Here is a 13,367-nt window from a genome sequence, read left to right as displayed (position 1 = left end):
TCCATCATGCCCTGGCATAAGACCATAAGAAATAGGAGCTAGAGTAAGCTTATAGGGTAAATTGAGTTGCCTCTGCTATTCAATAGGATTATGGCTGATCCAGTATAAAGCTCATTGCATGGCCATGGAGATCTCCCAGCATCACACTGTTGTCCAAGATATTGCCCTTCTCGTCAGTGATCAGGGGTCCGCTTACTCAAACATATTTCCATCCATGCTGCACAGTCACTAGTCAGAAGCAGCAAAAAAGTAATCTGATCCCTCAACTTCCTTGCTTCACTGTATATTATTGTGTTTTTCAATTCCAGATGATGGCCGGAGTACGCTGTCTGAATGATCAAAGTCTAGCAACTCTCTTTAAAGTAATAACTACTCTTTACAAAACCAATTCATATAATGTAACCATGACATTGTCTTAGTCAATGTTACTTTTGTCAAGTTTCAACCTTCAAGAAACTTTTTCTATCAGAGGGAGTGTAGCGAAAATCAAAAGGAATGATGCCAAATATAAAAATAGAGAACCATGTGGGGAGGCATGGGCTGGTGTTATTATTGCTAGGCTCTTAATCCAAAAACTCAGCTAATGTTCAGGTGACCCGGGGTCAATACCTGCTATGGCAGATGGTAAAATTTGAATTCAATAAAAAGACTCTGGAATTGAGGATCTAACAATGACCATGATTATTAGAAAAACCCATCTGTTTCACTAATGTCCTTTAGGGAAGGAAACTGGTCTGGCCTACATATGATTCCAGACCCACAATAATGTGGCTGACTCTTAACTGCCCTCTGGGCAATTAGGGATCAGTAATAAATGCTGGCCTAGCCAGCGATGCCCACGTACTGTGAATGAATAAAGAATCTGGGTGCATTAGAGAATCTCAATTTCTTCAATTTAGGCTTGGTAAGGTATGTAAAATATCTTAAATAGAACAGATAAACTATGGGGAGTAGGATGCAGGGGTGTGGTGGTACAAAACAGCATGGGGAGAGAATAGACTGAGGAATTAATAAGGAAGTGAAATAGTAAGTCAAACTAAGTCAAAAAGTCATGTAAAGTGATCTAATCAGGATCTGAAATTTAATCTTAACTTTTTAACAGCCGTTTGGAATGTGTTACTTGAGTCTGATTGCTGCAATATAAAGAAAGTATGGATCTTTTCGTCATGATCTGAGATTATCGCATGCTCTTGACATTTCAGGAAGGGGAAGTGCTATGTCAACCTATTATCTGTGAATCGTCTTGTAGCCATCAGGTCCGGGAGGAAGGGCAATGCTGTGGAACATGTGATAGTGAGTATTATGTAGACTTCCAAAAAAATCTCATTGGAGTAAAATGATTCAACCAATACATTTGATACAGTATTTACAGAAAGCAGACCATCTTATGCCAGTGACAGAAATAGTCTGGTAATATAGTGTTGGTCATTTTTTTTTGATGAATTTTCTTGTCAGTGAAAAGGAAACCCTTCCTTTTTATCAAACAACTCCAGGTCAGTCACTAAGCAAGCTAGACTTAATGTATCTAACCAAGTGTTCCATGGTTTGATATGGATAACAGATGAAACATCGTGATATTTTGTGGCAAAATATTTTCATACACGCTGCAGCAAAACTCCCTTAAGGACAAGCACAGATTTTTTTTTCAAACTAAGGTAGTTAAATTTATTCCATTGGGTGGTTTACTGTTGTATTCTTGGGATGTGTGTGTGTGGGAAAGACTGATACTTATTCCAGTCTATGTCATCCACTTTTTGGTGGTGGTGTCTCTTCTGGTCAGCCGTTGTGATGACAGTGTTCCTACTCTACACCAGATGGGAAGTTCCAGAATTCAGACAAGTGTTGATGAAGAAATGGTGATTAATGTCGAAGTCAGGGTGATGTGTAGTGTGACACAATGGGGATCTCAGATGTACTGGTGTGCCCACAATGTTATTTCTCTTGCTATGGTCGGTTTTAGCAATTGCAGGGGAGGGACGAAGTGGATACACATAAACTGCAGTTACAGTGGATCTGAAGTGGAATTGAAATAGAAACAATCTCTCTTCTCTAATTCCAAAGTGAAGCTTGGCTTAGATGTGTTCTCCACCAGGCCATGACATGATGAATAGAATACAAATTATCCCAACTTGTTTGTTATGGTGAATGGGAAATAAGTGGTACTTTGTTAAGCATAGAGGTTTAACCAATGTAAGAGCACTTTATGCATTAATTCCGACTGTTTGTAACTTTAATAATGGGTAACTGACACGTCCAATTACAGTGATCCTGGAAACAGATTAATATGCAGATCTCTCACATTGTCCCAGCAGGAAATCTGAGCCCCATAGATGAACTGTTATTCTCATCATTCACGTATAAGATCAAAAGTATATCTAGCTGCTGACTCTTGTTTTCTGAAATATATTGTTTAGCCCCATTTATGCATTAATACCAGTTTTATTTCTTAATGTTGCTTAAATCCAGACCTTCCTCCCCAAATCTCCCCTTCCCCCACTGCATCCCTAAACCAGCCCAGTTCATCCCCTCCCCCCACTGCACCACACAACCAGCCCAGCTCTTCCCCCCCCACCCACTGCATCCCAAAACCAGTCCAACCTGTCTCTGCCTCCCTAACCGGTTCTTCCTCTCACCCATCCCTTCCTCCCACCCCAAGCCGCACCCCCAGCTACCTACTAACCTCATCCCACCTCCTTGACCTGTCCATCTTCCCTGGACTGACCTATCCCCTCCCTACCTCCCCACCTACACCCTCTCCACCTATCTTCTTTACTCTCCATCTTCGGTCCGCCTCCCCCTCTCTCCCTATTTATTCCAGTTCCCTCCCCCCATCCCCCTCTCTGATGAAGGGTCTAGGCCCGAAACGTCAGCTTTTGTGCTCCTGAGATGCTGCTTGGCCTGCTGTGTTCATCCAGCCTCACATTTTATTACCTTCCTCTCTTACGTGGCTTCTAAGAATTAATTGAAAAATTAAATAAATCCTAGTAGTTTTTACTTGTACAATTTGGTCTGTCAGAATGGTCATCAGATGATGCGGCTTAGTCAGTGATAACCTAGGAAACTCTAATTTAGTTTAAATATCATTTACCTGGGACTGGACACATTTTTCTCAGGCTTGTGCTGAAAAATATTGCTTTTATACCAAAGCCTGGTCCTTGTTAAATATGTTTGGTTGATAATATGTCACATTATTTTCGTTCTGCCATTCCAATGAATATTCTTTTTTGATATTTCAGAGTGTCTCTATGAAGGCATTGTTGTGAACCATGAAGATGTATTCTCTCCCTCCAATGACAATTGTACCCTTTGTGTCTGTATTGTAAGTAGGATATCCTGTTTGTAATAGGGGACAAATAAGTAACAATAATGGTAGTAAGACTACCAAACCCATGTTAATAGAACAAAAGAATTGCGGATGCTGCAAATCAGGAACAAAAACAAAGTTGCTGGCAAAGCTCAGCAGGTCTGGTAGCATCTGTGAAGGAGAAAACAGAATTAATGTTTTGGGCCTGGTGACCCTTTGTTGCTGAGCTTTCACAGCAACTTTGTTTTTGTTCCATGTTAATAGGAACAGAGCTGGTTTAAGACACCATTTAGAGGCTCAAGAGGTTTTCTAGGATTAGAATCGAATCCCTAAAGGTGTGGAAATGGGCCATTTGGTCCACACGGATCCTCCAAAGTGCATCCCAATTTAACTTCCCTATCTCTGTAACACTGCATTTCCCATGGCTAAGCCACCTAACCTACACACCTTTGAAGACTATGGGTAATTTCTTAATAGCCAGGGAGGAAACCAGAGCACCTGGAGGAAACCCATGCAGAAATGAGGAGAATGTGCAAACTCCACAGAACTTTTCATGATGTTCACAAAGGAACCAGCCATTGTTGCTAAGTAATTTGGTTCCATGGATTTGACTGCTAAACTAGCTCTTTGAATTCATCCAATTAGGTTGGTGATTGCCTTTTCATTTTCACCTCTGATTTCTTGTATGGCATCTTGTTCAAGAATTGCATTTAGTAAGCATTCCACTTGACCACTTCATTCTACCTGTATTTTTATTTCCAGCATTTGCTGTGCCTTTTGCACTATCACTAACTCTTCAATATTTGGGCCCCTTCATCACCAATGTTTTATTGAGTCTTTCCCTAAGACTCTAGACCATCAAAAGGGTCCACCCTTGCAGCTCCAAGCCTTCATTGCAACCGTCCTTGAGCATCAATTTTTCAATGAAGCCTTCAACCCCTCTGCATATTTGTCTCCACTCTTCCAATGCATCTCTTCTTCTCTCCCTTCCTGCTGCATCTGACCTTTTTTGCTGTTCTTCCCTCCGGAACAGACCAACCCTGAATAAATATTCTTTCTGAGAATTAGTTCCCTCAAATTAAAATATAAAGCAATAATTGTAATTGAGTATGCATTTAATGTAAAAAAAAATCTTAGACCTGGCAGATTTCCAAGGCAAAAAAAAATCTGCATATGTGAAGTACTTTGGTTTAAATTTATCTATCGATAAAACATTTCATGCAGATACAGGGTCAAAATCGTTTCTCTATGGAGGGGTCTTTGTGAGTGTTTTGTTGAGGGATACTTTTAGATTTTGGGGCTACATTTTCATTCTCATTAGTACCTTTATTTGTTGATACAGGAATATTAATTTCCGTATTTGTGTTGTTTAGGGGTTTATTCTTTAGATCAATAAGACAACATAATTTATTAAATCTTCTAATTTAGAATCTATAAATAAGAATATTTTTGTTAATGTATAATAAATAAATCTCCCATACTCCATACCTTTTTATGCATTTTTCAAAATAAATTGTTAAATGCATACTTTACATGAAAATGATGCAACATTAATGCTGATTTTACACAAATTATTTCTATAACCTGAAAAAAATGAGGACATGGTACTTTCCGAATTGTTTGTGGATTGGTTGACACTGAGCCTGGTGACTGTGCTGTCCCTCATACCCCCAAGCTGACACTCTGGTCTGGCTGCCATGGATGCTCAGTCCCCTGAATAGACCATTGCTCCAGGCTGCCTTAACTCTGCTACATAGTGGCTGACAGATCAGCCAGATTAACTCCCTCAACTCAGCAGTTTACAGCTTCCCTTCCTCCTACATCTCCAGTCTCAGATTCTGTCTTTGGAAGAGCATTGAGAGTGCAAGAGAGGGAAATTGTGACTGTGAGGCTGAGCAGAAATGTTAAAAACAATATGTAATTGGTAGAGGAGAGAGATAATGGGAACTGCAGATGCTGGAGATTCCAAGATAATAAAATGTGAGGCTGGATGAACACAGCAGGCCAAGCAGCATCTCAGGAGCACAAAAGCTGACGTTTCGGGCCTAGACCCTTCATCAGAGAGGGGGATGGGGGGAGGAAACTGGAATAAATAGGGAGAGAGGGGGAGGCGGACCGAAGATGGAGAGTAAAGAAGATAGGTGGAGAGGGTGTAGGTGGGGAGGTAGGGAGGGGATAGGTCAGTCCAGGGAAGACGGACAGGTCAAGGAGGTGGGATGAGGTTAGTAGGTAGCTGGGGGTGCGGCTTGGGGTGGGAGGAAGGGATGGGTGAGAGGAAGAACCGGTTAGGGAGGCAGAGACAGGTTGGACTGGTTTTGGGATGCAGTGGGTGGGGGGGAAGAGCTGGGCTGGTTGTGCGGTGCAGTGGGGGGAGGGGATGCACTGGGCTGGTTTAGGGATGCAGTAGGGGAAGGGGAGATTTTGAAACTGGTGAAGTCCACATTGATACCATATGGCTGCAGGGTTCCCAGGCGGAATATGAGTTGCTGTTCCTGCAACCTTCGGGTGGCATCATTGTGGCAGTGCAGGAGGCCCATGATGGACATGTCATCAAGAGAATGGGAGGGGGAGTGGAAATGGTTTGCGACTGGGAGGTGCAGTTGTTTGTTGCGAACTGAGCGGAGGTGTTCTGCAAAGCGGTCCCCAAGCCTCCGCTTGGTTTCCCCAATGTAGAGGAAGCCGCACCGGGTACAGTGGATGCAGTATACCACATTGGCAGATGTGCAGGTGAACCTCTGCTTAATGTGGAATGTCATCTTGGGGCCTGGGATGGGGGTGAGGGAGGAGGTGTGGGGACAAGTGTAGCATTTCCTGCGGTTGCAGGGGAAGGTGCCGGGTGTGGTGGGGTTGGAGGGCAGTGTGGAGCAAACAAGGGAGTCACGGAGAGAGTGGTCTCTCCGGAAAGCAGACAGGGGAGGGGATGGAAAAATGTCTTGGGTGGTGGGGTCGGATTGTAAATGGCGGAAGTGTCGGAGGATAATGCGTTGTATCCGGAGGTTGGTAGGGTGGTGTGTGAGAACGAGGGGGATCCTCTTGGGGCGGTTGTGGCGGGGGCGGGGTGTGAGGGATGTGTCGCGGGAAATGCGGGAGACGCGGTCAAGGGCGTTCTCAATCACCGTGGGGGGAAAGTTGCGGTCCTGAAAGAACTTGGACATCTGGGATGTGCGGGAGTGGAATGTCTTATCGTGGGAGCAGATGCGGCGGAGGCGGAGGAATTGGGAATAGGGGATGGAATTTTTGCAGGAGGGTGAGTGGGAGGAGGTGTATTCTAGGTAGCTGTGGGAGTCGGTGGGCTTGAAATGGACATCAGTTACAAGCTGGTTGCCTGAGATGGAGACTGAGAGGTCCAGGAAGGTGAGGGATGTGCTGGAGATGGCCCAGGTGAACTGAAGGTTGGGGTGGAAGGTGTTGGTGAAGTGGATGAACTGTTCGAGCTCCCCTGGGGAGCAAGAGGCGGCGCCGATACAGTCATCAATGTACCGGAGGAAGAGGTGGGGTTTGGGGCCTGTGTAGGTGCGGAAGAGTTCGCAACAAACAACTGCACCTCCCAGTCGCAAACCATTTCCACTCCCCCTCCCATTCTCTTGATGACATGTCCATCATGGGCCTCCTGCACTGCCACAATGATGCCACCCGAAGGTTGCAGGAACAGCAACTCATATTCCGCCTGGGAACCCTGCAGCCATATGGTATCAATGTGGACTTCACCAGTTTCAAAATCTCCCCTTCCCCTACTGCATCCCTAAACCAGCCCAGTGCATCCCCTCCCCCCACTGCACCACACAACCAGCCCAGCTCTGCCCCCCACCCACTGCATCCCAAAACCAGTCCAACCTGTCTCTGCCTCCCTAACCGGTTCTTCCTCTCACCCATCCCTTCCTCCCACCCCAAGCCGCACCCCCAGCTACCTACTAACCTCATCCCACCTCCTTGACCTGTCCGTCTTCCCTGGACTGACCTATCCCCTCCCTACCTCCCCACCTACACCCTCTCCACCTATCTTCTTTACTCTCCATCTTCGGTCCGCCTCCCCCTCTCTCCCTATTTATTCCAGTTCCCTCCCCCCATCCCCCTCTCTGATGAAGGGTCTAGGCCCGAAACGTCAGCTTTTGTGCTCCTGAGATGCTGCTTGGCCTGCTGTGTTCATCCAGCCTCACATTTTATTATCTTGTAATTGGTAGAGCATCTCTTCACTGCTTCTGCCTCTCTCCTATACTGGCATAACTTTTTTCACACAGGTGCTGAGACTTTCAGCAACAATTTTGCTCACTGTCCTTGGTGTTTTGGACATTATGCAGGTAAAAAAACCAGTAATATTACGACTGAGGAATAGAGTTCTCTGATGCCATCATTTCGTAATTGTATCAATTGGATGTTTTAATTGGAAAAAATTTCAAGCTGCTGTGGCCTTTTCAATTTTTGGTCACTTCTTAGCATTTCACTGGTCAACAGCAGAAGAATCTGCAATCTGGCAGTCTAGAGGTGAGTTCCTTTAAACAATGCCAAGGTAAGGTTAGGCAAGGCATTTCCTTGTAATTGTCCAACTCAGTTACAAATCTAAATTTCACCAGTCCATCATGTCATTGGGGTAGCTCAAAGAAATGTCAAGAACAATTTACTCACAGCTAAATGCTTAATTTGAATTTTGACCAATGTTTCATTGCTTTTGACTGGGGACACTAAAACCAGTCAATCCTTTTTATTTCCTCCAGTCTGGGAATGTGAAGTGCATCACCCCTGAATGCCCTCCAGTCACATGTGAGATACCCATTCTTCTGGATTGTTGTCCTATTTGCCCAGGTTAGTATATCCTCTGGGAGCAACTGTGCGCCAGAGTTTCTGAAATTCATCGCAGATTAGTGCATTTCGAACAATTTGTCTTAACGTCAAGATTTTACGTCTCTCTCTCTTTATTTAGGCTGTATAATTCCCCACATAGAATTGACTTACTTGATATAACCTCAAGCTGGCCAAACTCCAGTTGTTCGTTTCACATGGAAAAGCTTTATATCTCCTCTCAATGAACTATATCCATTTTGCCCTTCCCTATCTTTATTTGAGAACTGCTCTTATCGAGTTCGTAGTTAGAATTCTCCAGCAATTACAAAGGGGTCTAGCCCATCAAGGGCATTGCTTTCTTTTCAAAGCTCATGGCGATCAAAACTGCTAAACCCAGGCTGCAGTTTATACCTTGACATATCAGCGTATGCAGGGAGTCTGATCATAATCTGTGTATTGAATAGCTGAAATTGTAGGATATCAGAATAGTACTTCTTTGGGCATGATGTCTCATAAGAACTTGCTTCAGACTTTAAATGACAACATCCTGTCTGTCCTCTCAACAAGTCAAAACTAACTTCTTCTTCAAGGTTTCCCATAAGACATAGGAGTGGAAGTAAGGCCATTTGGCCCATCAAGTCCACTCCGCCATTTAAATCATGGCTGATAGGCATTTCAACTCCATTTCCCGGCACTCTCCCCGCAGCCCTTGATTCCTTCTGAGATCAAGAATTTGTCGATCTCTGCCTTGAAGGCATCCAACGTCCCGGCCTCCATTGCACTCCGTGGCAATGAATTCCACAAGCCCACCACTCTCTGGCTGAAGAAATGTCGTCTCATTTCAGTTCTAAATTTACCTCCTCTAATTTTAAGGCTGTGCCCACAAGTCCTAGTCTCCCTGCCTAACGGAAACAACTTCCTAGCGTCCACCCCTTCTAAACCATGCATTATCTTGTAAGTTTCTATTAGATCTCCCCTCAAACTTCTAAACGCTAATGAGTACAATCCCAGGATCCTTAGCCAATCATCCTACGTTAAACCTACCATTCCAGGGATCATCTGTGTGAATCTCAGCTAAACACGCTCCAGAGCTAGTATGTTCTTCCTGAGGTGTGGGCCCCAAAATTGGACACATATGGCACAGGAATCTGATAATGTAAAACAACTGGGCAATTAATTCTCTCAAACTATTTCATTGAACACCTCTTAAGTCCAAACATCTTCAGCTGCTTGATCGATAACTTTTCCTCCATCAGAAGGTTAGAAGTGGAGATATTCGCTGAAGATTACACAATGTTCAGCACCATTTGCAATCCTTGAGGTACTGAAGCGCACCGTGTACAAATGCAGCAAGACTTGGACGATATCCGGCATGACCTAAAATGAAATAAAGAACTGCTGATGCTGGCAATCTGAAACAAAAACAGAAATTGCTGGAGAAACTGAGCAGGTCTGGCAGCATCTCTAGGAAGAAAGCAGAGTTAGCGTTTCAGGTCCAGTGATTGATCATCAGAACTGAGCGTGGGCTGAGAAGTGACAAGTAACATGCGCACCACATCACTGCCAGGCAATCACCATCCTCAATTACAGTGGATCTAACCACGGCACTGTGATGTTCAAGGTTCTTCTCCAGTCAACCTGTTCAGAGTTGTTATTACACATCTCTGGAGTAGAGGGGACACCCAGGCCTCTTTTTCCAGAGGTAGGAACACTGCCACTGTGCCACAAGAACACTTCCCTTGACATTTACTTTTACCACAATTGCTGAATTCCCCCACTATCAACAACCAGAGGTTTAATATTCACCAGAAACTGAACTGGATGAGCCATATAAATTCAGCGGCTACAAGAGTAGGCCAGAGGCTAGGAATACTGCAGCAAATAGCTCACCTCCTGACTCTCAAAATTTTATCTACCATCTACAAGTTGCAAGTCAGGCGTGTGATGGAGTACTCCTCACTTGCCTTGATGGATGCAGCGCTAACAAGACTGAAGAAGCTTGATACCATCCAGGTCAATGTAGCCTGCTTGAATGGCCGAAGGTCCACAAGCATTCACCTCCAGCCACCTCTGACACTCAGTAGCAGCAGTGTGTATAATCTACAAGATATTCTGCAGAAATTTTTTTAGACAGCTTCTTCCAATCTATGACCACTACTGTCTAGAAGGACAAAGGCAGCAGATATATTGGAACTCCAGCACTTGTAAGTTCCCCTCCAAGCCACTCAGCATCTTGACTTGTAAATATATTACCATTCCTCTGTGTTGCTGGGTTAAAATCCTGGCATCATCTCCCTGATAGCATAAGGGCCTACCCAAAGTAAATGGACTGTACAGTTCAAGAAGGCAGCGCACTGTGACGTTCTCAAGGAAAATCAGGGCTGGTTCAGTCAGCAGCACCCATTTCCTTTGAATGAGTAAAAGAAAGCAGAAAGCTGACTTCATTCTGCCACATAAAGCATTCTCAGCAGTAGTGACATGTTCAAATCACATTGCCCCAATAATATGTCACCTCTACACCGGGGAAGAACTCCCTAATGTGATAGCATGGCATCTGCCATTCCTTATCGGTACCATCCTCATCAATGCCAACGAAATACATTTGCTGCATTGTGGATAGCTGTCATTAATTGCAATATGCGCTAGGAACTACTGGAGAGTGCTCCAAATTATATCAAGCCTACCGCACAGAATCAGGCCAATCTGCCCAATGGGTCCACACTGACATTTATAAGTCATATAAGCTTCCTTCCGCCCCACTTCATATAACTCTGTTAGTGCAAAATTTTATTTCTTTTGATCTTTTTGCTTATCTGTCCTTCTGTTCAACATGCCAATGTATTTTGCCATTACCACTATTAGTGCTACTAGAATCCATTCCAAGTTCTTATCATGTTGCAAACGAAAAGTTTCTCCTGAGCTCCCGCTTGAATTTCTTCACTTCTGTTTATCTTTCACTGAGCAGCCATATGTTCAAAGAGACCTTGTCCTTTGATACTTTAGTATAACTTAATCTACGTGTGTTACTCTGGGAACAACTTTAGAACCATGGCCAAAAGGTCATGTTCACTGGTAATTTTAATGCACAGCATTGTTGCAAATACACAATCTGTGTGTGCACTGTATTTAACCAACGGAAAAATTAGACCCAAATACATTTCTAAAAATGTTTGGTCAAATTAGTTAATTTCACATTGTAGTCATTGTTGTCATTTCCATTTTCCTCAGCTGAGTGTACTGACCAGGACACAGTATATCCCCATGGCACAGAATTCACAAGACCTGGTGCTGACTGCATCATTTGTGTATGCTTGGTAAGTTGTTGAAAGCGCTGAAACCTGAGATATCTGGAGCTTCTAGGCCACACAGCAATAGTACAAAATTATCCAGTGTTCAGCTGGAAAATTCAAATGTTGCTATCACTGTACAATGTTCGCTAAAGTTTTTTTTTGAACAGTTTTATTCCTTCCTGTGGTCTAGTCAAGGTTAACATAGTTGGCTGCAAGGCCGGTTTGTGATGCAGAGTGATGCCAACAACATGAGTTCAGTTCCTCAGGTCATCATGTAACACTCTGCTTTCTCAACCTCACCCCCACGCCTGAGGTGGGTGACCCTCAGGTTAAACCTACTTCCAGGCATCTTGTGCTCTCTCTCTCTCTCTCTCTCTCTGTCTAAAATGAGAGAGAGGACTGTGGCCACTTTCAATATTTTGTGTTCGGACATGGGAGTTTACTTAAGAAGGCTGCTGTTTTTGTCGACAAGAAGTCTCTTGAGAAATAGCTACTGAATTGCATAGGTAGTTAGAACCTTCCTTTCGTTTGTGCATCCTACTGGCAATCATTCGTGGTTTAGAAGTAGTCTCAGAGAGCACAGTGTTCTCAAGACAGGGGTTGCAAGCCTCAAATTTGAGATCCAGACTGTTAAAATTATTGTATTTATCTGAGCCACTCTGGTTGGAAAGACAGATGTACTTAAATGTTGAGAGGTTGGAAAGTGTAGATATGTAAAGAGGCTTGGGGGTCCTTGTCAGTAAATTACTGAAGGCTAACGTGTAGGTGCAGCAAGCTATTCAGAAGGGCTAATGGACTATTAGCCTTTATTGCAAGAGGATTTGAGTGCAGGAGTGTAGAATCTTTGTTTCAATTGTACAGGACCTTGGTTAGACTGGGCCTGAAGTACTATGTGCAGTTTTAGTTTCCTTATCAGCGGAAAGATATTATTGTCAGCGAGTAAGAACGCACAATAAAGGTTCACCAGTCTTGATTCTCAGATAACAAGTCCTTGCAATGAGGAAACTACTTTGGCCTCTAGTCTCTCCAGTTTTGGAGAATGAGAGGTGATCTCTTGAAACCCACAAAATGCTTAAAGGGATAGACATAGTAGATGTTTCCCTTGTTGGGGAGCCTAGAATCAGGGGCACTATTTAAAGATGAGATGGCTGCCATTTAAGACCGAAGTAAAGGCAAATCTTTTTACTTAGAGGGTTGCACTCAGAGGAAGTCTGCTCCCTAGAATGCCATGCAGCTTGGCTTTTGGGTACATTTGGAGTAGAGGTTGGTAATTTTTGATTATCAATGGTATAAATGGTTATGCTGATAGTGTGGGTAAAAGGCATTGAAGTGTTCAATTAGCCATGCTCATTTTAAATGGTAGAAAAGAATGACAAGGCCAACCCCTGTTCCTGTGAACCTATGATATTAAATACTCGGCAGAGAAATTCATAATTGCATTATGGCCTGCCTAAATGAATAAGTGTGGAATTAAGGGCCTAATCATGAATCCATTGCCGATTGTCAGAAAAAAACCATCTAGTTCACTAAGGTCCTTTAGGGAAGAAAACTGCCATCCTTACCTGGTCTGGCCTACGTGTGACTCTACACCCACAGCAATGTGGTTGATTCATAACTGCCCTCTGGGCAATTAAGAATGGGCAATAAATGCTGGCTGATACAGCAGTGTCCTCATCCCTTGAATGAATGGAAACAAATAATTGAAGGACAGTTCAGAAATTGGGCGTGGAGTTGACATAGTGCAGGTAGCTGGAGGCACAATTATATACTATACCTGAACTAGGGGAAAGGACTCTGAAGGAGAATTAAACGCAGATGGATTCAGAAACTAATTTATGTTAAAATGGACATAATACCCATATGTGCAATCTATTTTACTACAGTGTTGACAGATTGTTCATTCACTGTCAGACCGCGGCCACTCCAAATAAATATCTCTTATCTTCAGCTCAGCCTTGGAATTTTCTGTAAGTCGCATTCCATGGGATATTGTA

The 13,367-nt window shown here is 43.6% G+C and overlaps 1 protein-coding gene across 1 annotated transcript in view; it reads left to right on the top strand.

The window, feature by feature from the left end:
- LOC125459369 (kielin/chordin-like protein) overlaps positions 1–13,367 on the top strand; it is a 320,716-nt gene that overhangs the window by 258,052 nt on the left and 49,297 nt on the right. Inside the window, exons 19-22 of the mRNA XM_059651906.1 lie at positions 1,203–1,293; positions 3,237–3,319; positions 8,017–8,104; positions 11,312–11,397. Coding sequence (XP_059507889.1) covers positions 1,203–1,293; positions 3,237–3,319; positions 8,017–8,104; positions 11,312–11,397 — 348 coding nt within the window. The remainder of the gene's footprint in view (positions 1–1,202; positions 1,294–3,236; positions 3,320–8,016; positions 8,105–11,311; positions 11,398–13,367) is intronic.

This window comes from Stegostoma tigrinum, chromosome 17 (assembly GCF_030684315.1).
Source record: "Stegostoma tigrinum isolate sSteTig4 chromosome 17, sSteTig4.hap1, whole genome shotgun sequence".
Taxonomy (NCBI): domain Eukaryota; kingdom Metazoa; phylum Chordata; class Chondrichthyes; order Orectolobiformes; family Stegostomatidae; genus Stegostoma; species Stegostoma tigrinum.
The sequence above is the reverse complement of the archived record's forward strand: the minus strand, read 5'-3'. Positions and strand labels throughout refer to the sequence as shown.